The 25,981-nt window shown below is 45.2% G+C and overlaps 5 protein-coding genes across 5 annotated transcripts in view; 3 read left to right on the top strand and 2 right to left on the bottom strand.

Annotated features, from left to right (window-relative positions):
- The window catches only part of LOC108115757 (dynein heavy chain 17, axonemal), a 28,889-nt gene extending 13,971 nt beyond the window's left edge, over positions 1-14,918 (top strand). The window contains exons 18-32 of the mRNA XM_017227325.2: positions 595-861; positions 991-2,036; positions 2,121-2,658; positions 2,715-3,214; positions 3,273-4,028; positions 4,086-4,674; positions 5,002-5,250; positions 6,603-7,079; positions 7,133-7,497; positions 11,090-11,228; positions 11,296-11,462; positions 11,521-13,165; positions 13,250-14,376; positions 14,538-14,732; positions 14,819-14,918. Coding sequence (XP_017082814.2) covers positions 595-861; positions 991-2,036; positions 2,121-2,658; positions 2,715-3,214; positions 3,273-4,028; positions 4,086-4,674; positions 5,002-5,250; positions 6,603-7,079; positions 7,133-7,497; positions 11,090-11,228; positions 11,296-11,462; positions 11,521-13,165; positions 13,250-14,376; positions 14,538-14,732; positions 14,819-14,918 — 8,160 coding nt within the window. The remainder of the gene's footprint in view (positions 1-594; positions 862-990; positions 2,037-2,120; positions 2,659-2,714; positions 3,215-3,272; positions 4,029-4,085; positions 4,675-5,001; positions 5,251-6,602; positions 7,080-7,132; positions 7,498-11,089; positions 11,229-11,295; positions 11,463-11,520; positions 13,166-13,249; positions 14,377-14,537; positions 14,733-14,818) is intronic.
- A 2,482-nt stretch (positions 14,919-17,400) lies between these two features.
- On the top strand, positions 17,401-18,088 carry LOC108115873. The gene is made up of 2 exons (XM_017227504.2): positions 17,401-17,502; positions 17,633-18,088. Exon 2 carries the CDS (start codon positions 17,662-17,664, stop codon positions 17,956-17,958), a length of 297 nt encoding a protein of 98 aa, XP_017082993.1. The 5' UTR covers positions 17,401-17,502; positions 17,633-17,661; the 3' UTR covers positions 17,959-18,088.
- On the bottom strand, positions 18,028-20,839 carry LOC108115872 (adipocyte plasma membrane-associated protein). Its single transcript, XM_017227503.2, has 4 exons — positions 20,606-20,839; positions 20,332-20,537; positions 19,969-20,269; positions 18,028-19,597 (listed from the first exon to the last, which is right to left on the bottom strand). The coding sequence occupies exons 1-4, from the start codon at positions 20,719-20,721 to the stop codon at positions 18,490-18,492; spliced, it is 1,731 nt and encodes a 576-aa protein (XP_017082992.1). The 5' UTR covers positions 20,722-20,839; the 3' UTR covers positions 18,028-18,489.
- Positions 20,840-21,294: 455 nt separating this feature from the next.
- Positions 21,295-22,423, top strand: LOC108115865 (max-like protein X). Its single transcript, XM_017227492.2, has 3 exons — positions 21,295-21,487; positions 21,632-22,032; positions 22,088-22,423. Exons 1-3 carry the CDS (start codon positions 21,346-21,348, stop codon positions 22,307-22,309), a joined length of 765 nt encoding a protein of 254 aa, XP_017082981.1. The 5' UTR covers positions 21,295-21,345; the 3' UTR covers positions 22,310-22,423.
- On the bottom strand, positions 22,356-25,981 carry LOC108115864. The gene is made up of 3 exons (XM_017227490.2): positions 25,902-25,981; positions 23,777-25,849; positions 22,356-23,718 (listed from the first exon to the last, which is right to left on the bottom strand). Exons 1-3 carry the CDS (start codon positions 25,962-25,964, stop codon positions 22,483-22,485), a joined length of 3,372 nt encoding a protein of 1,123 aa, XP_017082979.2. The 5' UTR covers positions 25,965-25,981; the 3' UTR covers positions 22,356-22,482.

Genomic DNA, 25,981 nt, shown 5'->3' with positions numbered 1-25,981 from the left:
TGTCAAACGAACATGTCAAAACCAATCAGGTTAAATATATTTTGTGCATTTTCCATTTAAAAAACTTCTATTATATATTATGATAAATGGATTTATTAAAGTCTCTTATTAAGTTCAAATGTCTGTAATTTCCTTTTAACAATCTGTATTAATTTCGCACAAAATTTAATGCATTGCTTTGCAGACAAACCTCCTAAGGCAAAATAACTTAATGTTCTCTGGAAAATTAATGAACAATTTCAAATAAATTAAAACTTAATAAAAGCTCTGAGAAAACCACAGGGTATGCAATTTTGTTTGGCAGATAACTACTTGGCTTAGCAGCACTTTCAATAAACACACTATTTCCAAGTCAACAACATCCTTCAGGCAGCAATTCTAGACAATTGAGAAATAAATTTGAGTTGAGTGCAGCATAACCAGGTGATTGCATAAAACCGCAGCGGAAGCAGCCATTAACAAGGCGATCATCCGTTTTGTGGTGCTACTCCTCGCCGCCCGCGGCAAATTAAACAACTCGTTAGTGGAAAATAAATGTTCCTTGCAATTTACATATGCCACCTCTGCCGGAAATTCTCATTCCCCATGCCACAGTCGTTGCGATTGCGGCTGGCCGGTGCAACCGCTGGACCCGCCGGTACGGGTAAAACAGAAACCACCAAGGACCTGGGACGCGCCCTGGGCGTAATGGTTTATGTCTTCAACTGCTCAGAGCAAATGGACTACAAATCTTGTGGCAACATTTACAAAGGGCTCGCCCAGACTGGAGCCTGGGGCTGCTTTGACGAGTTCAATCGCATCTGCGTGGAGGTCCTGTCCGTGGTGGCCGTCCAGGTGAAGACCATACAGGAGGCGATAAAGGTACGCTGCCCGCTTGCAAATTGATTTCAGCCACCGTTCTACTGTTTCTCCACACCATCCTGCATTGATTACTTTTCCTGGACCCTTCTCTGTTCTGTCTTCCTCTGTTCCTGCTCCCTCTGTTTACAGATGCATAAAACCCAATTTATCTTTATGGGCGAGCGCATTTCGCTGGAGCCGTCGGTTGGAATTTTTATCACCATGAATCCCGGCTACGCCGGCCGTACGGAGCTGCCGGAGAACCTGAAGACCCTGTTCCGGCCATGCGCCATGATTGTGCCGGACTTTGCCTTGATTTGTGAGATTATGCTAATGGCCGAGGGTTTCCAGGATGCCCGTCTGCTGGCCCGCAAATTTATCACCCTGTACACGCTGTGCAAGGAGCTGTTGTCCAAGCAGGATCACTACGATTGGGGACTGCGGGCCATTAAATCTGTCTTGGTTGTTGCGGGTACTCTCAAGCGGGACGACCACAGTCGCCCTGAGGATCAGGTCCTCATGCGTGCACTGCGTGACTTCAATATTCCCAAGATTGTCACGGAGGATGTGCCCATATTTATGGGTCTGATTGGAGACCTCTTCCCGGCTCTTGATGTCCCACGCAAGCGGGTCTTTGAATTCGAGAAGACCATCAGGAGGGCAGTGAATGAAATTAAACTGCAACCGGAAGAGGGTTTCCTTATGAAGGTGGTGCAACTCCAGGAACTCCTCGATGTACGCCATTCGGTATTTATAGTGGGTAATGCAGGCACTGGGAAGACTAAGATCTGGCAAACCCTTCGCGAAACTTATCGCATCCAGAAGCTGAAACCCGTGTGCCATGTGCTCAATCCCAAAGCTCTATCCAACGATGAGCTCTTTGGCATCGTTAATCCCACAACGAGAGAGTGGAAGGATGGCCTGTTCTCATCCATTATGAGAGAGCAGGCCAACATGCCACCAGGAAATCCCAAGTGGATAGTCCTCGATGGCGATATAGATCCCATGTGGATCGAGAGTCTTAACACCCTGATGGATGACAACAAGATTTTGACCTTGGCTAGTAATGAGAGAATATCCTTAAAGCGGGAGATGCGGCTGCTCTTCGAGGTGGGACATCTGAAGGCAGCGACCCCCGCCACTGTGTCCAGAGCAGGAATTTTGTACATCAATCCACAGGACTTGGGATGGTCGCCGTGAGTATTCTGACTTTGTAGTTTTTCACTAAAAACATACATTTTTGGTAATGTGTAATATTTTACAACCTTTTATTCTCTTAGCTACGTCTCCTCTTGGCTGGAAACTCGTGTTGACATGATTGAGCGGGGTATCCTTACCACGCTGTTTGAGAAGTACTTTCCCTGCCTTATGCAGCGACAGCGTGACTTCCGGCGGATTACTCCCATTACGGACATGGCTATGATACAGATGACCTGCCACCTGCTCGAGTGCCTCTTAGATACCGATGAAGGAAATGGTGATGGACGAGGTAGAGGAAGTGGAGCCGGAGGAGCAGCGAATCCACATAGCTTGCACCACGGGGAACTCTCCCACGAAGCGATGGTTATGGCCCTGGAAACGATCTTTGTCTACGCCACTGTATGGAGTTTTGGTTCTGCTCTAAGTCAGGATGTAATCATCGACTGGCATCGCGAGTTCCACAAATGGTGGGCAGGAGAGTTTAAGGATATCAAGCTGCCCAGCCAGGGCACAGTGTTTGATTATCAGTTAAATGTGCAGACCCTAAAGTTTCAACCTTGGTCTGAGTTAGCTGCCCAGGAGTCGCTGGAAGGAATTGACTCGGAGACTCCCTTGCAGGTGGGAAAGAATAAGTCATTATCTTATAATCCTTTTATTATTTGTATACCATCTAGAATGTGCTAATTTCTACTGCGGAGACCACTCGCCTGGTCTACTTCCTTAAGCTTCTCATCGACCGCAATTTGGCGTGCATGTTGGTGGGCAACTCGGGCTGTGGCAAAGGTGCCATCTTCCGGGAGCTGTTCAGTCAGTATGCCAGCGACCAGGAACTGCTCGAAGTGGCCGTGTCAACGGTTACAGCAAGTGACAGCCATCAGCAGCAGACGGTGAATCCAGCAGGAGCTGGAGTTGTGCGGCGAAAGGCTTCCTCCTCGGCAACTCCGCTTCTGACCACCGTGCAGGCCACGCACTTTAACTTCTACACCAGCTCAGAGATATTCCAGAAGATGCTTGACCGTCCGCTGGAGAAGAAGTCGGGACGCTGCTATGCTCCAAGTGGACCCAAGCGCCGACTCATTTACTTTGTCAACGATTTGAACATGCCCGAGGTGGATGCATATGGCACTGTTCAGCCACACACTATTATGCGACAGTTCATGGACTACAGACAATGGTGAGTTTGTAGGCTGACAGCTTCAGTGATTAGAGATGCAGACTTATCCCCTAACCAGGTACGACCGTCAGCGGCTGCAGTTGAAAGACATCCGACACTGCCAGTTTGCAGCCTGTATGAATCCAACTGCTGGCTCCTTCACCATCGATCCACGATTGCAGCGACACTTTTGTGTATTTTCGGTGGCACCTCCGGGGGAGGAAACCTTGCACCACATCTATGGTAGCATCCTGAGCAGTCATTTGGAGAATCCCTCTCAAGGATTCAGCAAGGAGATTCGATCTATTGGAAGCTTACTAGTACGTGTGGGAATTGCTCTTCACCGTCGGGTTGAATACGCCTTTTTGCCCACCGCCCTCAAGTTTCACTACCTATTCAATCTGAGGGACCTAACGGGCATCTATCAGGGGCTAATGAACAGCGTAGGGGCTCCGGCATTGGCAGGTGGAGGTGGTGCATCCGGCTATGGAGGAACCGTATGTGGTAGGCCCTCTGAACTTATGAGGCTCTATGTGCACGAAGCTTTTCGAGTCTATCACGATCGCTTGGTCGATCCCTATGATATCAAGTCGTTTAAGTCCTCCATTCGGGATATATTTAAGAAGGATTTTGAGGACTTTGACGAAGACTTTGTATTTGCAGAGCCATTGATATATAGTCATTTTGCCCAGTCACTGGTGGACCAGAAGTACATGCCTCTTAAAAGCTGGGACTCACTTTACCAACTGCTAATAGAAGCTCAGGCTAGCTACAATGAGGTGGTGGGCTACATGAATCTCGTCCTCTTCGAGGATGCCATGATACACGTGTGCCGGTAAAAAATGTGTATTAATATTTCATTATTTTTATTTAACTTATTTTCTACTCCTAGTATCAATCGCATTCTTGAGAGCCCTCGGGGAAATGCCCTTCTCATCGGAGTAGGAGGTTCAGGAAAGCAAACTCTTGCCCGCCTGGCTGCCTTCATATCCTCTCTAAATGTCTCGCAAATCCAAATCAAGCGAGGATTCGGTCTGCTAGATATGCGGGAGGAAATCGGTAGCCTTTACATCAAGGTGGGCCTTAAAAACCTGGCCTCTGTATTTCTCATCTCGGATGCACAGATTCCCGACGAGTCTATATTGATGCTGATTAATGATCTGCTGGCCTCTGGTGAAATTCCCGAGCTCTTCAACGACGACCAGTTGGACACTATTACCAATGGGATCCGCAACGAAGTGAAGCAGAGCGGTACGCTGGACACCAAGGAGAACTGTTGGCGGTATTTTGTGGAAAAGGTGAGAAGACTTCTCAAAGTGGTTCTCTGTTTCTCGCCGGTGGGTCAAACGTTGCGGGTTAGGGCTCGCAAATTTCCGGCCATCATCAGTCGAACGGCCATCGACTGGTTTCATGAGTGGCCCAAAAGCGCCCTGGAATCCGTATCACAGAAGTTTCTCAACGAAATCAACGGCATACTGGAGGTAAGTACACTTGATTTCCAATAAAATTCTTGAAACCCCTGAAAATTATAAAAATTTGTTTTAATTTTCTTTTTAAAACATATTTTAAGAATTTTATTATTAAAAAGTTCTGGCTTGTATTGATTATAATATCCAAATATGTTTTGGAGTTTGTATTTTTTCAAGTGTACTGGTCCCCCATCTTCTTTATTTATGTGTCTGTCGGGCACAATTTACAACTGCAAGCCGTCACGCCGGACACTTTAAGTCCCCGGCACCAGGGCGACAGCCATCTGACCTGACCCATGTCCATGCTCTTCTTTTTCACCCAACCAAATTTCCATGCAGCCCGAACTGGTGCCGCCCATCGGTTGCTTTATGGCTTACGTCCACGGCACCGTGAATCAGATATCGAGAATTTATCTGCAGAATGAAAAACGCTACAACTACACGACCCCGAAAACTTTTCTGGAATACATTTTCCTCTACCGCAAACTGTTGGTGGACAAAAACGGCGAATTCGCTGAGCGCATCGCTCGCCTGCAAAGCGGAATGTCCAAGCTGGCGGAGTGCGCCCGTCAGGTGGACACGCTGAAGGTGAGTAAATGATGGAGTGGAAGGCCGGTGAATGCCGCACGTTGGCCATATGGCATATGAGAATGAAATGTGCATGCGGTGAATCCGGTTCGTAGGTGTTAATACACTGAAAGAAAATTATGGTATGCTTAGCAATTTAATATATTCACTATATAATGCAAAAATATATTATTTTAATAAGGATTTACATGTCTTTGGAGTTTTTTAAAGTCATCAAAATACGAAAATAACATTAAAAATATTATTATATGTTAGAAAAAGTAACTTTTCGTGGGGAATTCCTCACAACTTAACTTTAGACAACCTTTTTTTTCCATCTGTACCAACAGATTGTCCACTCGAATGTAGGACTTCAAATAATATACCCTGGCGGTAGACTAAAAAAAAAAAGACGAAAGTATTACAATCTCGGCAGAGTTAAAAATTCTGTCTGTCTGCTATCAAATATTAATTAAACACGAACGCAGGGTGCCCGCAAAATCGATCATCATTGGTCATCAGCTTTCAATGGTGGCGACGCGTTGGCCATTCAATTAGTGCGCTTAATTGAATTGTTGTTGCAGCAAATCTGCTGTCCACTTGTCCAACTCCGGCAACATCAATGGCGGAAACCGGAGAAGCGAATGGCCGCTGCCATTCTTTGAGTTTTTAATGCCGTTTCCGGTTACGTCGCGTATACGCAATGGAGGCCCAGCGGTGCTTGTTTCGTAGCATTTTCTCCGGCGCTAAACAACGACCATTCGACTGTGAGCGAACGGAAAAGCGCGGGGTGCCGGGCAAAATGTTATTTAAACTAATTGAATTAAATTGAATTCGTTTCAGGCGAACAAAAGGCGTTTTAGTTTTCCTGAGCGCGGATGGGTCCTCAACCCACAAATTTCCACTCCAGTTTCAAATCACATCTGCTTTTTAGTGACGGGGTTTTACCTTTATATAAAGAGGAAACGTTTGTATAAGGAAATGTTCATATTCTTATATAAATGGGATGGTGAAATCTACATATTCTTAAATTTAGACGCAGCCCTTTTTTCGATTTAACTTTTAAATAGAATAAAATGGAAAATCCCTTTTAAAATATGGTTTTTAAGACTTTTTCTTAAAAAACTATATATATTCTTAGTACAATTAAACGATTTCTACCCAATCACTGCCCCTTTTATATCATATAAATCCCATTCTATTCGTATTGATTCGGCCACAATTTGTGCGCCAAAGTTGCTCTGCGTAAATATTGAGCCATCGTGCCGGGGCTTTAATTATTTTCGTTAGCCGTAAAACTTTTCAGCTCACTTTGATTTCGGCTTTGAGTTTCAATTGACGCAATTCAGTGGTTTTCCTAATTCCATTCGCAGCATCAACTGGCCATCCAAGAGGTTCAACTGGCGGCCAAAAACGCGGCGGCCGATAAACTTATTGTTATTGTTAGCGCTGAAAGTGAAAAGGTGAAGAGGGAGAGATACATCGCCTCCGAGGAGGAGAAACGGGTGCGGATAATCGAAGAAGATGTGTCTATCAAGACCAAGATGTGCGAGGAGGATCTGCGTCAGGCAGAACCCGCCTTGGTAGCCGCTCAAGCAGCTCTGAATACCTTAAACAAGAACAATCTCACGGAACTCAAGTCATTTGGTTCGCCACCAAAAGCGGTAGTCAATGTTTGTGCCGCTGTCATGGTATTGCTTGCCAGTAATGGAAAGATTCCAAGGGATCGTAGCTGGAAAGCATCCAAGCTGATGATGGTGCGAGTGGATCAGTTCCTCAACGATCTACTCAACTACAACAAGGATAACATACATCCCAATATTATTGAAACCCTTCAGGAATATCTTAAGGTAAAACTACAAATTGAGGGTAAAAGGTATTATATGTCTTATTACTGTTCCAGGATCCCGAGTTCAATCCCGACAAGGTGGTACAAAAGTCAGTAGCTGCTGCAGGGCTCTGTGCCTGGGTAATAAACCTGCATCGCTACCATCAGGTATTCCTGATTGTGGGACCCAAGCAGCAGGCTCTGCAGGACTCGCATCAAGAACTGCTGGAAGCCAGAGAACGCCTGCAATACCTTAAGGGGAAAATCAACAACCTGGAGGCCAAGCTGGCCGAGATTCAGGCAGAGTTCGAGAATGCGGTTGCTGAGAAGCAGAGATGCCAAAAGGAGGCGGACAAGACCGCCTTTACCATCGACCTGGCCCATCGGCTGGTCAATGGGCTTGCCAATGAGAACATCCGCTGGAAGGAGTCCGTCCAGAGGTGAGTCCTACGGCAGTGTGGTTGCGGGTGGTTGGAGCACTGCATTTATGCGTAATCAATTATTAAATTTAATTTACATTCTGTGTGCGCACGCCGTTGCTGTAATTGCTTCGCTTGCCACTTGTGAGGGAATGGATGCGGGGCTTTGCACTTAGAAAAAATTTTATTATACTTCCCTCCCAGCTTTCGATTTTATTCCCCTATTTAACTTAAACCGTTGAAACTTAAAATGGATATTCAACTATTTAGTATCTAAAACCTTATTCAGAAATCTGGTATCGCTTTAAAAGTTATTTCCTAAACCTCTTTTTTATTTTCATGACAGTTTGGTTCGTTTTTATTTATTTGATATTAATATATCAAGTTTCAGTCGGGTTCCATTTTTCCCCAAGTGCACGCGAATTTCGCTTACTTGCGGGCCACCGCGGCAACAAAAGGCCGTAAATTTTATTTACTCGCTCCCATTTGGCGCAGAGCAACTGCCAGGTCCCCGAACCCGGCTCATTCACTCGATTGCGCACTCGACGGAAGGCAATGAACCGCCAGGAGTGGCGGCAATTTGCAAAAATCATTGCCAGTTAACAGAAATGCATTTAAGCAGCTTCAAACCGGAGGCACGTACTCCAATACGGGTATGCAAACTTGTCATACTGAGTGGGCTGGAGGGCCGGGGCTAATCCCATCTGTTGCTGCACCTGGTGATGTGAGCCACGAAAATGTCGAGCCAAGGTGCAAGGCACCTGCCTAACAAGCCAACAATTGCAGTTGACAAGTGTGAAAGTTGGCACAATGGGAGGTGATGGCAAAAAGGATGCAACTAGAAGAAAGCAGGCAAGGATGAGGAGGAGGCAAAGCCTATTAGGATTTTGAAGGACGTGGCTGATGGAATAGGGTAGAGGGTAATGCATTTCCTCATGGATTACGTATGGGTATCGTTCATGCAGCCGGTGAAGACTTGAAAATTTACATGATATATCTGAACGCCCCAAGGTATGCAACATGTTTTCATGCTTGTCATACGAAGAATTTACTCTTTTCGTTGAGCTTTATTTGAAAAGCCTGAGGTGAACACATTTGGTATACCTATAAAAACATATATTGATTGAATATTATTGGTTTAAATATTTAAAATGTTAGTTTTAATAATTGTTAATCATTTTTAAATTTAGCATTAGAACATACATTTTTCAATCCTTAAATTTGTATTTGGCCATTCTTTTATTATATGCTGCATAATTTTAGGATGTAGCATAAACCCATTTACACTTCAATGATTTATTAGTTTCATATATCGAATAAAAACATATAAAACTTTAAACATGTGAATGATGTGGGAAATGTATTGTTAAAAATTCAGAATTTTGGTTCGGTATTTCAATTTGTTAGCCGAAAAGCTGTCTGTGAATTTGATATTAATATGTTCGTGAACATGACAAAAACAAAAACTGATATGCCAAAATTCGTCGAATAGAAATTATTTTTCCATTTTTTCATTTTTTATGTAAACTGTTGTAATAATCTTTCTCACATAGATTTTAACATTTGATCTCAAATATAAAATAAAATCAAAAACATAAAAACATATTATTACCACATTCAATAAGTAAAAGCTCTCAGCAGATGGCATAACAACTTCCCAAATATAGTTATCTTTAATATTCAAAAAGGAAATTTACCAAAAATTATCGAACTTGTGCTAAAACTTTACGTTTTAATGGCAGTTGAATAGGAGACTAATGAAAATTCAACCTTTTGAGGTCATGAATATCCTGAATTTCCATTGAAAGCAATGGGGTGCCCAACTATCAATTATATAAACCATCAGGCCACATGCAATAAGCAGTGCAGTAAAAAACTTAATCAAATTCATATAGATGTCAATGGCAATTCGGGTACATCCGTACATACAACCTACATACATATATACAATATGTAGTACAACACGCAGAGCACTCCGACACCTTTGGCTGCCCATTGACGACTGGTTGCATTCATTGAAATTCAATTGAGTGCGCGTGCAAGCCAAAAGAAAATCCGTAAAGGGCGTCGACGATGAGGATGATGATGATGATGGTGTTGGGGGTTTTGGGGCGGTAAAGTACTGAATTTTTCGCACCTAAACAACTGCAGAATCCGCACACACAAACACCAACCCATTGAAAACTCCCCAAATGGGCAGCGTCAGCAACTAAATCGCCGGGGGATCCGGTGCCGGAATATAAATGCATATGAAATACGTATTGAATTACGAAAAATGAAAAATTTCCCAACTGTTGTGTAGGTTCATTCGTATGTATTAGTTCATCGGGTAAGGGGTGTGAATTCAGGGGGTTTCTTGGTCATTGAATGGTACTGGCAAAGGAGCATCAGCCTCAATTTCTGGACTCTGGGCTCCCATGTCCGACTTTGCCAGTGAGAATTGTTCAAATATTTATGAAAATATAATTTGACCCACAACAGCAAATTGTTTGTACCTTTGTGGGTGGTCCTGGGTCGCCTTTTTGGACAGGTGTGTGCATGTGTATGTGTAAGCTGTTCTGACTTGCATATAAATTTCTGCATATTTGACAATGACATTACGTACACGCACAAATATACACACAGAGACACACACCTTTACGAAAGGATCCTGCAGTATATTCGCATTTGTTTGCCAACTTATTGTTGTTATTGTTGGAGCTGTTGGCATGGTCGGGCTGCCTTCGAAAAATACTATCTGTTTTAAATGAGAATGCTCTTATGTCACCTGACAGGTATTTCAACAAAATTCAACACAATATTTTCTGCAAAAACAATTATGCCACAAAACTGGCAGCCATGAGCGCCCATTCGAATCCCCTGCCAGGGGGTGATATCACTATCGATCTGTTGGCCATTGTTAATGGTATAACGTGTGTGTGTTTTTCTAGGAATATTTTCGTTTTCTTTTTTCATTCTTTGTGGCCAGTTATAGAAACCCCCTTGATTTTATTTGTATTCTGAGGTCTCTGAATCTACAGCAATTATTAGATTATTCAATTACAAAGACTCTTTTAAACATATGAATGTGCATATAAATGAGCATAAATCATTGTCGTTTTAGTTTAGAGTGCGTCTGGCGGAGAAGAGCAGGGTCCAAGCAGAAGATAACTAATTGAAAATAGCTTAAGTAAGCAAAGCAAAAAGTGGTCCTTTTACTTGGCAAATCCTTTCACCCACCCAGGGGGCTTTGACATAATAAGCTCAAATATTTCAATAAGAGTTGGCATGCAGCAATTTCCGATAATTTATGCAACCACTTGAGCATCAGACCGCCCTTCAGCTTAAACCCACCACCCACTTCCACCTCCCCCTTCAGGCCATCATCAGGAATGTCAGCAACAAAGGCAGCAACAACTCTTGCTACTTCCTCCTCCGACATCATTATTTTTTCAATTTCCCCTCATTTAAATTTAAATGCAGCCAAGAAGAAGGCGAAGGCTGCAGCGGATGTCGGGAGGTGCTACAACCTTTAGCTTCCTGCTGCTGCTGTAATTTATACGATTTGCTAGCATCAAAGGCGAAGGGATTACCACCTTCCTTATCCTTTCCCTTTTTTTCTACTCCTTCAAAGCCTGCAAGCCAAGATTGGTACCCTGCCCGGAGATATACTGCTAATTTCCTCGTTCCTATCGTACGTGGGCTGCTTCACGCGCCGCTATCGTGAGGAACTGCAGCACAAGATGTGGCTGCCCAACTTTCGCAAAATCGATGTAAGTGGTGAGGCACTTTCACTTGCCAGGGTTAAAACAGAAACTGGGTCTCCTTCTATTAAAATAGCCGCACATTCCTCACACCGAGGGTGTGGATACCCTCGCCCTTTTCTCGGATGATGCTCAAATAGCCGCTTGGAATAACGAAGGACTTCCCATGGATCGTATGTCCACGGAGAATGCCACCATTCTGCAGTATTCCACCCGATGGCCTCTAATGATTGACCCCCAGCTGTAAGTTAATTTTACTACCTTAAACTTGAAGTTCATTAAATCTAATTTATATCTTCAGTCAAGGCATCAAGTGGATCAAGAATCGCTTTGGTTCCTCTTTGGTGGTTTTACGCCTTCGGCAAAAGGGTTTCCTAGAATCCTTGGAAAAAAGTATTTCGCAGGGACAAACAGTGCTCATTGAGCAGATTGAGGAAACAATGGACACCGTTTTGGAACCCCTGCTCAGCCGGGCACTAATCAAAAAAGGTCGTTATCTGCGAATTGGAGATAAGGAAATCGAGTTCCATGCCAGCTTCCGGCTCATCCTGCACACCAAAATGGCCAACCCCCACTACAAGCCGGAAATGCAGGCCCAGACCACTTTAATCAACTTTACAGTCACACCAGACGGACTCGAAGAGCAGTTACTGGCGGAGGTGGTCAAGATTGAAAGACCCGATCTGGAGCAGATGAAAACGGAGGTTACTGTTCAGCAGAATAAGTTTAAAATATCTCTAAAAGCTCTTGAGGATGAGCTTCTAGCCAGGTTGGCATCATCGGGTGAAAATGTCCTAGATGATCATGCCTTGGTAATAAATTTGGAAAACACTAAGAAAACTGTGGATGAAATCGAAGCGAAAGTAAGGGAGGCGAGGGTGACTACCCTCCAGATCGATGATACCCGGAATATATACCGTTCCGCTGCAAAAAGAGCTGCCATTTTATACTTTGTCCTCACCGATCTGAGTCGTATAAATCCAATCTATAAGTTCTCGCTAAAGTCCTTTATGCACGTCTTTCGGCAAGCAATTGCCTTGGCCTCTGAATCCAAGAATTTCGAACGCCGGGTGCTTCACCTGGTGGATTCCATTACCCTGCAGACATATCGCTATACCTTACGTGGCCTATTCGAGGCGGACAAACTTACCTTTACATCTCATATGACCCTTCGGATCCTTATAGCCGCCGAACAGGTGGCCAAGGATGAAACGGACTTCCTTTTACGATTTCCACATGATCCCAGTACTTTATCCCCTTTGGATTTTGTAAGTCGCAGTGCCTGGGGTGGAATCAAATCCTTGACTCTCATCGAACACTTTTATGGAATCGACAAGGACATGGAAAACTACACCAAGCGCTGGAAGAAATTTATGGCAAGTGATACACCAGAAAGGGAACAGTTTCCTGGAGAGTGGAAGCATCGCACTCCCCTCCAGAAATTGTGCATCATCCGGTCACTTAGGCCAGATCGCATGACCTATGCCATGCGTCAGTTTGTGGAGCAGACAATGGGTCGTTCATATGCCGAAATTCAGACGCCGCCTTTTGGTGCCATCTTCCAGGAGTTGAATGCAGCCACGCCCGCTTTCTTTATCCTTTCACCAGGAGTGGATCCCATCCGGGATGTGGAGCGTTATGGGCAGCGACAGGGTTTCCATTCGGAATCAGATACTTTAGTCAATATCTCTTTAGGACAGGGACAGGAGCTGCTGGCAGAACAGGCTATCATACGAGCTCTGGAATCCGGCCAGCAGTGGGTCATTCTGCAAAATATTCATCTAGTGGTCAACTGGCTGCCCACTCTAGAGAAGCTCATCGAACGGATAGTTGTGCAGAGCGAGAAGCAGGGCGAATCTAGTTTCAGGCTCTTTATCAGCGCTGAACCGGCACCAGATCCACAGTATCACGTGATTCCGCAGGGTATCCTTGAGTCCTCACTAAAGGTAAGTCTCTTTGAAGTCGAAAAAATTTCATTATAAGTAATCCATAGAACCAATTATAACCATGATTAAATGTTTCACCTATAGGTGGTCAATGAACCTCCATCCGGAATGGCAGCTAACCTGCACAAGGCGTGGGACAACTTCTCGCAAGACGCCTTGGAAACGTGCACTCAGGAGGCAGAGTTCAAGTCGATCCTCTTTGCCCTCTGCTATTTCCATGCGGTGGCCGGCGAAAGACGAAAGTTTGGACCTCAAGGCTGGAACAAGGTGTATCCCTTCAATATTGGTGACCTCACCATCTCGTCGAATGTCCTACACAACTACCTAGAGGGCAGCAACCGGATTCCTTGGGAGGATCTGCGCTATCTCTTCGGCGAGATTATGTACGGTGGTCACATCACGGACGACTGGGATCGGCGACTTTGCCAGACATATCTGGAGGAGCTACTCCAACAAGATCTTATTGATGGTGACTTCGAACTGTGTCCCGGTTTTCCGGCTCCTCCAAATCTGGACTTTGAGGGATATCACTCGTACATTACGGAAATGTTGCCCGAGGAAAGTCCTCTGCTATACGGTCTGCATCCAAATGCGGAGATTGGCTTCCTGACCACTGCTTCTGAGCAGTTGTTGCGCACCATCTTCGAGCTGCAGCCACGGGAATCAGAGTTAAGTTCTCATTGCGGAGCACCACGAGAGGAGCTGGTCAAGATCATGATCGACGACTTCCTGGACAAACTGCAGGATGAGTTCAACCTGCAGGCTCTGCTCAATCGGGTAGAACGCAAGACACCTTTTGTGGTGGTTGCTCTACAGGAATGCGAAAGGATGAACGCTCTCATCCGAGAAATCAAACGATCCCTTCGGGAACTGATGTTGGGACTGAGAGGCGAACTCACCATTACCCAGGAAATGGAGAAATTAGACCACGCCATTTTCTACGATCACGTGCCGGGTGCCTGGGCTCGACTGGCTTACCCAAGTATGTTGGGTCTGCAGTCCTGGTTTGCGGACTTGCTGCACCGCATCAAGGAGCTGGCCGGGTGGCTAAATGACTTTAAGTTGCCCTGCGCCATCTGGCTGGGCGGGCTCTTTAATCCGCAGAGCTTCCTCACCGCCATCATGCAGGAGAGTGCCCGAAAGCACGATTTGCCACTGGACAGGATGCTAATTAGCTGCGACGTCACCAAAAAGCAGAAGGATGATGTCACGTAAGAAGCATGTCCTTGAATAAAATTTCCTTAAAATTAACATTGAAATCAGATTCCTAATGATTTTCGCCATTGAAAAGACCAATCTTACATTAAGAGTTTAATTCCCGATGTTTGTTTTTGTATTGTCTGCCATTTGACCCTTTGACCTATCCTTACAGCCTGCCTCCCATGGAGGGCGCCTTTGTGCACGATCTGTACATGGATGGCGCCAGTTGGGACTGTCAACTTAACTCCATTGTGCCGCTGCGTCCCAAGGAGATGCTCTGCGCCATGCCCGTCATTTACATTAAGTCCATTGTCCAGGAGAAGCAGGAGCTGCAGCGCGTCTACGAGTGTCCTTTGTACAAGACCAGGTGGGTGAAATTTCCCAGCATGCTGCATCCGCCCACTCCTTTGTATGCCTTTTTCTAATTGACTGACGGCTCTTTGACCTCTTCAGGTCGCGTGGCAATACCTACGTGTGGACCTTTAACCTGAAGACCCGCGAACGCCCCTCGAGATGGATATTGGGCGGCGTGGCCCTACTCCTGCAGCCATAAATGCACAACAATAGCTATTATTATTATGAAATCAATATTGCAAACTAATGTATCAGTCATCAACAAAACTAAACATATTTCATTGTATTCCCACCGCATATATACGCCCATAAAAATCTACGTCATTCCACAAACTAATCAATGTTCAAGAGGCGAGAAAGCCCCCCGAATCCACGATATTCTCATGTATGACTAATCAATTAGTGGATATTTATAACATTCAGCACATTGTCGGACGCACGACTCACGTGCTCCTGGCGCAATGGTGACGAAATGGAAAAGTATGGCTTATCTAATGTATTCCAAATCATGTGCTGAACGCGTTGCTTGTTGCCATGCGAACTAAATCACGCACGAAATATAGAAACTAGTTTAGGAAATTCTTCGAGCACTGAGAAGGTTAAAAATCGTGGGCGTTAATTCACTTTTAACTGGTTATAGCCAGTTTTATAATAAATATGTTTTTATACAACTTATTATAAAAACATATGTTAATAAAAAATATATATATGATGATAACCAAAAAATATATTGTTTAATTTATCAAACCTATGAGAAAATGGGTTAATATCGCTATAAATAACATTTTGCCTTCTCATTGTGACGTCTCATTTAAAGGTCATTTGAAAATACATATTCGGGGAGAGCTTAAAGATAGCCTCTAGCATCTTATTTCTAGAAAATATGGACAGCGTCTAGCCGAAATTTTGTATGGAATATTCCCTTTCGAGTTCAGTGACGCACTTGTCTAAATACAAATGTTTTTTAATGGCACATTATAAATATTCCCCAAGACGAACTGGAATTATTTGAGTTGAAATTTAATTTTGTTTTAATTTCTTTTCATTTTAACAGCAAGTTGTGAAATTATTACTATGAAGCTTAGTGACGAACTAACCAAAGTACACTTGTGATAAATTTATAGTAGAATTTTACAGATATCATTTCGTGAATGCCCCTAAATTTTAGACATTTTATTAGATCTAATTTCCGAACTAGTAGAGGTCTAATAATACTTTTGATAAGACTTTATAGAGATCATTTTGCAAATTTGTTAATATTTTGATAACGATTGTGAAATATTCCTTAGCTCAGTCAGCTGAGATAGCCAGTTGTCAATTTCATGGAATAAACTCATGTATAAAATATTCCCCAATGGAGTTCAGTGGCGATCCCCCACACGATCGTGATTTTTTTTAGACATACCTCACATCGAGCACGTCTTGATCGCCAGACCGGCATGGAAGCTCGTGCTTTGGAGGCGCCGGCGACTTTGACCACCAGCTGCCCACGTGAGCGCATAATCGCCAGACTGCCGACTATTTCCAGTTTATTTCTTCTTTTCGCACCGACGGCCAAAGCCATTTGGGGCTGCAAAAACCACTGGGTGATCACGTGAATAACGTTTGGCAATCAATAATTGGTAAGGCTTACACGCCTACGAAACCCGAGAGTCTTTTTCAACGTCTGGGTTTTATCTGATTGCCTCGTTAGATGATAAGGTGTTGCTGGCAATTGCCGCTTTATTTATCGCGGAAAGGTGACACACGGACGTGTGCCTCCCGCCGAGGGGAAAGTTACTGACTAGGGTATAAAAATGAGGGGCTCGTCATCGGGGCCACACGGCGGATGCGTGATCTGGCTGATACTAGAGGCTGCTTACGCAGTAAACCACCAATTACTGGATTCCAAGGGGTTTATTGACTGATTCTAGTGTGTGCTAACTATATGCATTTGTTGACATTTTCCGATGCCGTCATACCTCGTAAGACACTGGCGGGCCTCTGACCTTAGCCCTTGGAATACCGAAAGAGAAACTATTCGGAAATAAATCTACCTGAATGCACTGAAGAAAATATTTTCAAATATAGTAAAATTTTTAAATAAAATATATTTTACATTATGATATTAAAAACAATAAATTCTGACGAAATTTTATAAGCAATTCTGAAGTCATAGGAAAGCTCATAGTCAAAGTAAAAATAAATATTATTAAAAACATTTAGAAATGGACAAGGCTATTCCATTAATTCATAAAATGTGTCTATAAAGAAGTCACCACATTTTTCTCAGTGCCTAAGAGGTTTTAGCCAGAGAGCTTGTTACCTAATTTTTCTCCAAATGTTTGCGCTCGTTTTTTGTGCGAAATTTATGGCAGTCTGCGTCGCCGGGAGTATTCCCCAGACCACGAAGTATACACGTGACACATGGCCGGGCAGCGAATGGCCAGGCGGTCTTAGACCCCACCACACCACCCCACACATACCCACCCACTGGTTGGGCGCCTCAAGATCAAGGCGAATGAGTTTTCCGCGCGCAGTGCAAATTTTGTGGGCTTTATACATAGATAAAAATTGCTCGTTGCCCGACAACGTATGAATCGGAATCGGCCCTCGAACCAGACATTTCTAACGCTATCTATCGCCGGGCAGCGGACGTCGACATCGACGTCGACGTCGTCCGGCGAAATGGTATTTAAGCGGGAAATGATTGGGTATGACAAATCAGAAGTGAAATAACTCAGCAACAGCAAGCAACAGGCTGCTGGTCGTTAAGCAAAAAGACAACCAAGAAATAGCACAAGGTAAGGCAAAAGGGAAATTCAATTCATTAAAATATGTGGGGCAAATGCCTCGCCAAGATATATAGAAAACTTATGCGCCGATCACGCTCGTTCATCGTGGACTAATACCCAGTTCCGGTTTCGCTTTCAGAACTCACAATCCCAAAATCTATTGAAGAAATGGCTACCGCATCAGCACATCTGCCCATCCAAAAGCGCCAAGCGCACGAGCACAATGGTGAACCCAGCTGCCAGGGTCTGGAGGAGATGAACCGTATGTTCCGGAACTTCTGGGATCCCACGGCATACTGGGTGTGCGATAAGCAAGGCACGCGGGCTCGTCTCCAGCGCTGTCCGCAGTCGCAACTTTACTCCGAGGAACTGGGACGCTGCGTCCACTATGCTGATTGGGCCTGGACGGATCCCAAGGAGCCACCAAGCCGAGCTAAAATTAGCCAATCGGTGTCAACCAACTAGTGATAGCTATTAACGGCTACTCTTCATTTAAGGCTACTCTAAGAAAACCAACCTCATTACGCTTAGGTCTATGTTTACAAAATACCTTTATTTTTAATGAAAATAAGAAAAAATCAGTACAAAATCAAAAGTTGCTCGTTTTCAACAATTTAGAGACGCATTGTTTACTTTAAACCTAACTATATGGAATGCACTTCCGGTTGGATAGGGTAATGGAATGTATAAAGTGCCTAAGCAAAATCGAATTATATGCAAAATCAAAACATATAAAGCGCTGCCCTTCGAGGATCATTTGAGTTAGGCATCCAGCTAGTCAGAATTTAGCTACATTTCGACTAAAATTAACTGGCCTTTTGAGCCTGAGTTTCTGGGCATGATTAATAAGAAACTTCCTGGATATTCCCCAAAAATAGGTGAGATTTTGGAGGGAAAAGATAATAAACATTATGGGCTTTGACTACGTGAACAAACTAATCTCTCGTCTGGGAATATCCCTGATAAACTCAGGAGGTTAGTGCTTCATCTGCGATCTTAGAGCTCCACATTGACGCCCTGCTTGTTAATAACCTTGAGCTTCTCCTTCTGCGGTGGCTTAGTGTCCGAGGGAATATCCTCCTCCACGGGGGCGGGTTTATCAGGCACTGTGCGCTTTTTGGTCGGTTTCGATGGCTTGGGAGTTGTCGTAGTAGCTGGCTTGGGAGTAGTTGTCGTTGTGGTTGTCGTAGTCGTAGGTGGCTTAGTTGTCGGCGGCTTTGTGGTTGTTGGCTTAGGTGTGGTGGTCGTAGTTGTTGTGGTGGTGGTCGTTGTGGTGGTGGTCGTTGTAGTAGTTGGCTTCTTGGTAGTTGTAGTCGTCGTTGTAGTGGGTTTTGGCGTGGTTGTTGTAGTGGTAGTTGTCGTTGTAGGTTTTGGCGTGGTTGTAGTGGATGCCACCTTTGGCTTGGGTGTGGTAGTGCTGGGTGGCACACCGATGGACGCCTCCAGACCCTCTCCCTCGACGCGAACATTACGCACCTTGACGGTGGCCTGCTTGGTCTTTGGCGACTTCACACGGGCCAGGTACTGATTGGTAGGTGAGCCCAAGAATAGGAAGTCTTGGAACTCCAGCACGTGAGAAACAGCAGAAGCCGACTTGTCGAAGCCGTGCAGGGAGCCCACAATGTTGCCATTCCAATCCACGCGCACGACTGTTGAGCGCTTTGGCGCTAACACACCAATGCTCTCCATGTGACCCACGAAGTGGACGAATCGCTGCGAGAACTTGTTAGGATAAACGCTGTTCAGGTACCGGAAGGGCAGCTCAAACAAAGCCAACATGCGGGCAAGGAACAGGCGCACGCTGGGGAAGCGAGTAAACAGGGTGAAGCCATTTGGATGATCGCTGTCCGAGCTCACGACCAACGGGACCCAAATGCCCTCAGCATCTGGAGTCAAGTTGTCGGGCAAACCCGGCAGTCCATCAACGAACACCTCGCTTTGTCCGGCTTTCACTCCCTTTAGGTAATACTTGGTCAGGCGCAGAGCTCCGGTCTCGGCGACCACGATGAAGTCCTCGTTGGGGCTTAGGGCCAAGCCGTTGGCAAAGACCAGTTCGTCTAACAGCACCTCGCTTACATTCTTTGAGCGGTCGTATTTGAAGAGACTGGAAGGTAGAAGAAAGCGTAGACCGTTAGTTAACATTAGACCCCATAAAAAAACCGGTTTGCCCTCGGTCTACAGTCTAACCTCTGTAACTCGAAATACGTCTAGACTGCACATGGTAAAGTTCTTAATTGGATATGCAGACAAGCTAAAACTATAAGCACTAAATTAGGATTCATTGAAGTTAATTAAGAGACTTCAACGAAACTTTCAAACACTTTGAAATTGTTTAAATCAATAATTAAGGAAAATACAGAAGGAAGTTCAAATTAAAGAGCTTCTACTGTAACTATATTCTCAATCGGCATCGCTTTTAAAGCAATCAATATTAGAGAGCTAGAAAGGTTACGCTATAATTCGCGATGAACTCACCGGCCCGAGGGGTTGGCAAAGCTGGCAAAAACGAGGTCTTCAATAGTAAAGTCCGATGATGAGTCTGTCCAATAGATGTCGCCCTGTTTGCTGACAGTCAGACCATTGAAAATCTTTGCAGGACGATTGATGGATTTGCCGGCGAGCTCCTGGGCGGGGGAGACCAGCAGGGTCTTTTTGTTGGTACCAAGATCCACCTGCCACAGGCCGTAGTATGCGTCGGCGATAATGAGGTTGTTGCCCAGCGTATCAAAGGCCAGACCCAGAGGACGACCGCACCTGGACTCTTCATAGATGTCTTCTGTAAAAAGGAAATTATCAATATAAACTTAAGTACTTCCTTTTGAGGACTTAAATACCCACCGCAGGGCTGACCGATCTTAGTGACATGAGTGACATGGTTTGCAGTTAGCTTGATGACCTCACCACCATGGATGCCGGTATAGATCTCGTTGTTGCGGGCTATCAGGCACTCTGGGCCATAAACTCGTCCCTCAAGTAAACGCTCTGCGCCTTCCAGGTGAAAGTTCTGTTCCAGGGCGCCCTTTAAGTCCTTAGGCGGAGTCACTCTATATGGGTGGAGAATATCTCCAAGGATTAATCCATGAATTACGTCAATTGGTACGGGCGAACTTACATATATTCCTTGAAGGGAAAGGTGGTGCGCGGCGGCAGGCCGGGCAGCAGGATGATAATGAGAAAGAAAATCATGAAGTTCATGATTCTAACACGCAACGCGTACAGCAGGCCCATGATTGCTTCCTTGTGCGTCCGCCGATCACAAAATATAGCCCTAAAAACTGCTTGTTTTAAGCAATAACCCCGAAGAAAGCGACACGACGGCAAAGTTCAACAAGAAAAAAACGCAAAAGTCATCGTCCGTGCCGGCAGAGTTGGCAGAAATATCGATATTATATTGGATATTGTCACCTCTAACACTAGTCCACAAATTATCATGTTTTGTGGCGCAAAATAAATTTCAAGGGAACAATGGAAATTGTAACATAGTAATACTATAATTTTTTAAATTTCAAAGCTATTTAGAAGCATAAATTAAAATATATTATATATATTTCTAAAAAAAATTAGAAAAAAAAAATCTGAAAGAAACGAACAATATAACCGACATTTGAGTTAAGACTAAGAACCAATTACGTTTTTATCTTTCACTGAATAGATGGATTTCAGTAAAAAATGCTTTATCGAAGCTTGAAAGAATATATATAAGAAAGACATATAAAATTGTTTTTATTTATTTATTAAAACTATCGCAAAATGCTAACCCAAATCTTACAAAAAGCTTTTTGCGATACCGATGAACGGTCACTCACCTGCTCGTGTTTTTGTTTTGGGAATTCCACAACGTCGCAGTTGACAATGAGCGATAATAACAACTCGTCGGGAATCAAAGAGGACGTATTTAGCATGGAGCACGACCAGGATCTGAGCAGCAAGCACTACTCGAGATGCAGCAGTGCTGGCAGCACCCACACACCGAATTCCTCTGCGCACAATTCAGGTGAGTGAACGCTGGGATAGATCGGTCACGCTGTTCATAAGTGGAGGAGGGGGCAGCTGATAAAGCATTGGCATTGAATTACTCGCTATCAGCAGCGTTTTATTACATTCTTCGGTGTCTGTGTCTTATTTTACTGCTCCGCAGACGATGACGACGATAGCGGCGATGCGCGCCACTCAACGGCGGCCAACTCCACCTTGAGTTACAAGGAGCGGAGGCGGGAGGCACACACACAGGCGGAGCAGAAGCGACGGGACGCCATAAAAAAAGGGTACGACAGCCTGCAGGAGTTGGTGCCGCGCTGTCAGCCTAACGACTCATCTGGCTATAAACTCAGCAAGGCCCTGATCCTGCAAAAATCCATCGAGTACATTGGCTACCTCAACCAGCAAAAACTCAAGCAAGAGGACGAAGGATCGGCTTTGCAAAAGGAGGTGACTGCCCTGCGGATTATCAAGAACGGCTACGAGAACATGCTGCAGCATCAGCAAGCGAATCCGGGTCCGGAGGAGGCACGCCTCACTGACGAGGCGAAGTTTCAAGTGGTTAGTACTTTGTCATCTTGTAATACCGCTAAAATCATAAACATATCCCGTACAGTTCCAGGCCATCATGGAGGAAATGTTTGAGACATTCAAGCACATACCAATGGACAACTTTAAGCAGCTGACCACAGGAATCATCCCTTGGTTGGAGGAACACTGCAAGCCGCATATCCTGCGCAACATCCTCAGTCGAACCATGCAGCAAATGGCACAGGAAGCTCTGGAAAAACAGCAGCTTCAGGCCATGGAACAAGAGACTGGCGAGGGCTTCAGCTGATCGCGCGGTTAGTTCATCCTCTCATTCGTTATTTTATAAATCCCTGTTTGGTAGATACTTTCGTTTCGTTTACTGCGTACAAACATTAAATGCGTCATTTGAATAGTTGTAAAAGCGTTGACGAGGAAAGATTACTTTTTGGCTTATTGTTAGATTAGATAAAACTAAATTTCCTAATTTTTGGCGAGGGACTCGACCAGAGCTGCTTTATCCGCGCTATCCAGCAATTTTAGCAGTTCCAAAAGCACGTTCAATGTGTACGGCTTGAAACGACGCACTCGCTCCGTGACATCCAGCGCTGTAAGAAGCTCTCCAAAGAATCCCTCCAGTCGAGCTGCACTCCACACATGTCGCGCTTCGTGTTTGAGTTTTAACACTCCTGACGTCAAGGTGTAGATCAGTCCTTCGTAGAAGTTTTCCTCCTCGATGTTCGCCGCCAACTTTGCACTGGCCAGCAGCGCCGACGGCAGATCGCAGCGGAATTCGTGCGACCGTACGAAGCAGGTGGCCGCAAGTTGGCGTACTTGATCGCAATTATGCCGTAACAGACTCCAGCTTAGACGCCGAAAACGGAGTAAAAGGGGATTTAGGTCTTTGCCTCCGGATGTCCGCAAGTGTTCCACTTTGGAGAGAAATGCCAGAAAGAGTATAATAGAGGAGGTAACCTCCTGGCGGTCGCAGCATTCCAGCATATGCTCGCACGCCTTGGGCAGCAAGCACCCCAGTTCGTCGTAGTCCAGTTCACTGGGTTCCCAAGCGGGTCGGGACTCGAATTCTGTAGCTTGGCGCTGGCCCACAAGCTTGCCAAGACTGGCGCCGAACAGCTGTAATGCGGCATTCGAGATAGTCCACTCAGGGTTGGTAATGTTATCCATGGCCACCAACAGAATCTCATTGTAGTACTTGCTCATTGCCGGTCTAAGTTCCGTGTCCCGCACCAAAACGCATAAGTAATGAAGCACTAGTGCTTCCCAACGATCGTGGTTGCTATCCAGGGAATCACATGTTGTTGAACGTTCTTCATTTAGCCTCTGAAGGATTTGTTGCACAGCACGATGAAGGAGCAGCCGCTGCCGTGGATTATCATTCTTGAGCACATGGAGGAACATTATAGCAAATCCGGCACCACGACGTGTGGTGCTTACTTGGCGACTTTCCGTCAGCAACTCCCGATCCAGGCAATCGTGCAGCATTTGGAAACACTCGTCGCCGCTCTCCAAGCTGCTGGTGATGGCTCGAGTGAGTCTGCCTATGCTCAAACCAGCCGCTTCAATAGCTCCTTTATGACGGCAAAGCGTCAGGACAAACACATTGATGTCAAGGCATCGTCGCAAGGCTTTGGAGTCCACTCTGTTTTCCGGGGTTTGAATAAGTGAACACCCAATGCTGGTAGCCAGATCGCAACAACCCTGCGAAATATTAAGAGCTAAATAAGATTTATTTGGAATACGAGTTATTTTAACTAACCTTCAACGTCAGCCAGAAGCTCATAAGCAAATACTTCCGACAGGCCTCCTCCTCGCTAACAGATTTGAAGGAGCTCTCGCTGACCAGCAGCTCGAGACTCTCTTCCATGTCCTGGAAACTGGCTGCCGTGGCTGCTTCTGCTTGTCGTCTGGCGTTGGCCAAATTAAAAAATTTCAGAATGCCACTTAGAATTCGTTCTAGAAGTGGCAACAAGTCCACCAGAGGAGACTTTACTGGAACGCCAGCCTTGACTATCTCGTCCAGTCCGCTGAGATAGCCAAAAAGATGGCCACCACTCTTGCCAGTCAGCAAAGGATCCTCAAAAAAGGAATCCACTTTTTGTTTTAGTTTATTCAGGAATTCATCAAATAACCTGTTTCCACATTGCACTTTTGTAACCGCCAATTGCGCGTAAAGTGAAACCAGGGAGCATTCGTCTACATCTGAAGTGAAGCACAGTTCCAGGCAACGCTCCACGCACCTTTCATTGTCAACTTGGTCCATTTGAATCAGCAGAGACACAGTCAGCTCCAATGCATCATCGAAACCTTGTGGATTGTTAAGGGTTTCAAAAAGCTTATCAGCCATTTCCTTGGGCCGAAAGACGCCATGATCCAGAAGGAATGCCCCCATTCGTTGATTCTGCTGGGGGCTGCATATTTTGGCATTCTTTGAAACTTGTTTGGCATATAGTGACCTATTAAGGATCTCCAGTAACTTCAAGGCAAAGATCTTTGGTTGGTAAACCTCACTGTGGATGTCCCGCTCGATCAGATTCTGTAGGTGCGAAAAGAATCCCTTGATGTTCTGCGCCAAGGCATCGCCTCCAATGCCACTGTCTACTTTCAGTACCTTATGGAAATGCTTTGCCGTGTGATTAATAATTGTTGGCATCTTGCCTAACATCGTGTTCCGGAACTCTGAGCTCTCCAAGCCGCGATGTCGCTCTACAAAGCTGTGGAAAAACTCCAGGCAGTCCTCGACGGCAAAGTTTCCCAAATTGTCGACTAGGAAACGAAACACCAAAAGCTGAGCTTCCGTCTCCATTTGGCTGCAATTGGTTAGCAGCTCTGTGCTGATCTTAAAAAAGTGCAGCTTGGAGGCAACATATATCTCCTTAGCAAACATGCTAAAGATCAGGATCAGACGCAACTGATCGCCTGGCGACCTCACATCCTCAGAGCAGGCCAGAAACTCGACTATCTGAGGATTTCCCTGCAGCAGCTCAAACAACATATCGTGCTGTTGGATGCGAAGAAACCATTGTGAGTGAAAGTTTTGGATCTCAGCCACACTGCCGTTAAGGAGTAACTCCATACTGGCGTTTAGTAGACCTGGTGAACGTTGGTTACTTAAGCTTTTAACGGGATACTGGCTGGCTGCACGGAGTCCCTTGTAGAAAAGGCTTAGTCGGAGTCCATTGAAGAACTCTTCCTCGCTTTGATTTGTGGCTGCCAGAAGATCCTGTAGTGGAAACGAATTCAAGGCACCGCTCAGCAAATAGTACTTGTTGCGGTTTGTCCATGGCCAGAACTCGACAATCAGTCGGAAGTAAGAGAAGGCTCTTTGCTTTTGTTTGCAGCAGTGGTTGTACAGGGTCAGTGTCTCCTCACGGGATCCCGTTTGCGTCTGTCGCTGAAGGCAGTGGTAAAAGTGCTCTAATCGCAATGTCAAGAGCTGTAGATTGGGGAACTTTTTCACCAACAAGTTAGTGGCCTTAAGTACTGCCATCAAGCTGGGACTGTTCCGCCGCAAAGCCTCAATAATGGCAGTTGTGCACTTCTCCTCTAATGCAGCGGCGTCCAAACGCTTCCAGTGGTCGGTGAGCAGGACGGATTGGAGCATTAGGAATGCAGTAGGCTGCTCGCAGGTCAAACGCTGGGGAAGATCTTCAAAGTGCAAATCCTGTAGCTCGTACTTGTGCACTATGTGGTAGTACACACGAAAGCTAATGTTCAGTGCGGCTTGATTGGCGCCGCCGCACGTGTCCGCCTGCTCCGCATCCTCCTCCTCCGCTTTTATTCGCTGGGCCAACTGCAGTGCGGCATCCTCCGGACGGACATCCCCCAGACTCTGAAAACCGAAGTTTCAGTTAGGTTTTAGTCAATCGAAATGTCAAACGCACCTTCAGGTAGCATAGGCAGTCGCTGGGTCCGATTTTCGGCCGTTTTCCCGGAGACTCCGACATGCCCAATACAACTTTCG

This window comes from Drosophila eugracilis, unplaced genomic scaffold (genome assembly GCF_018153835.1).
Source record: "Drosophila eugracilis isolate 14026-0451.02 unplaced genomic scaffold, ASM1815383v1 contig_367, whole genome shotgun sequence".
Classification (NCBI taxonomy): Eukaryota; Metazoa; Arthropoda; class Insecta; order Diptera; family Drosophilidae; genus Drosophila; species Drosophila eugracilis.
This window is presented reverse-complemented; position numbering and strand designations above follow the sequence as displayed.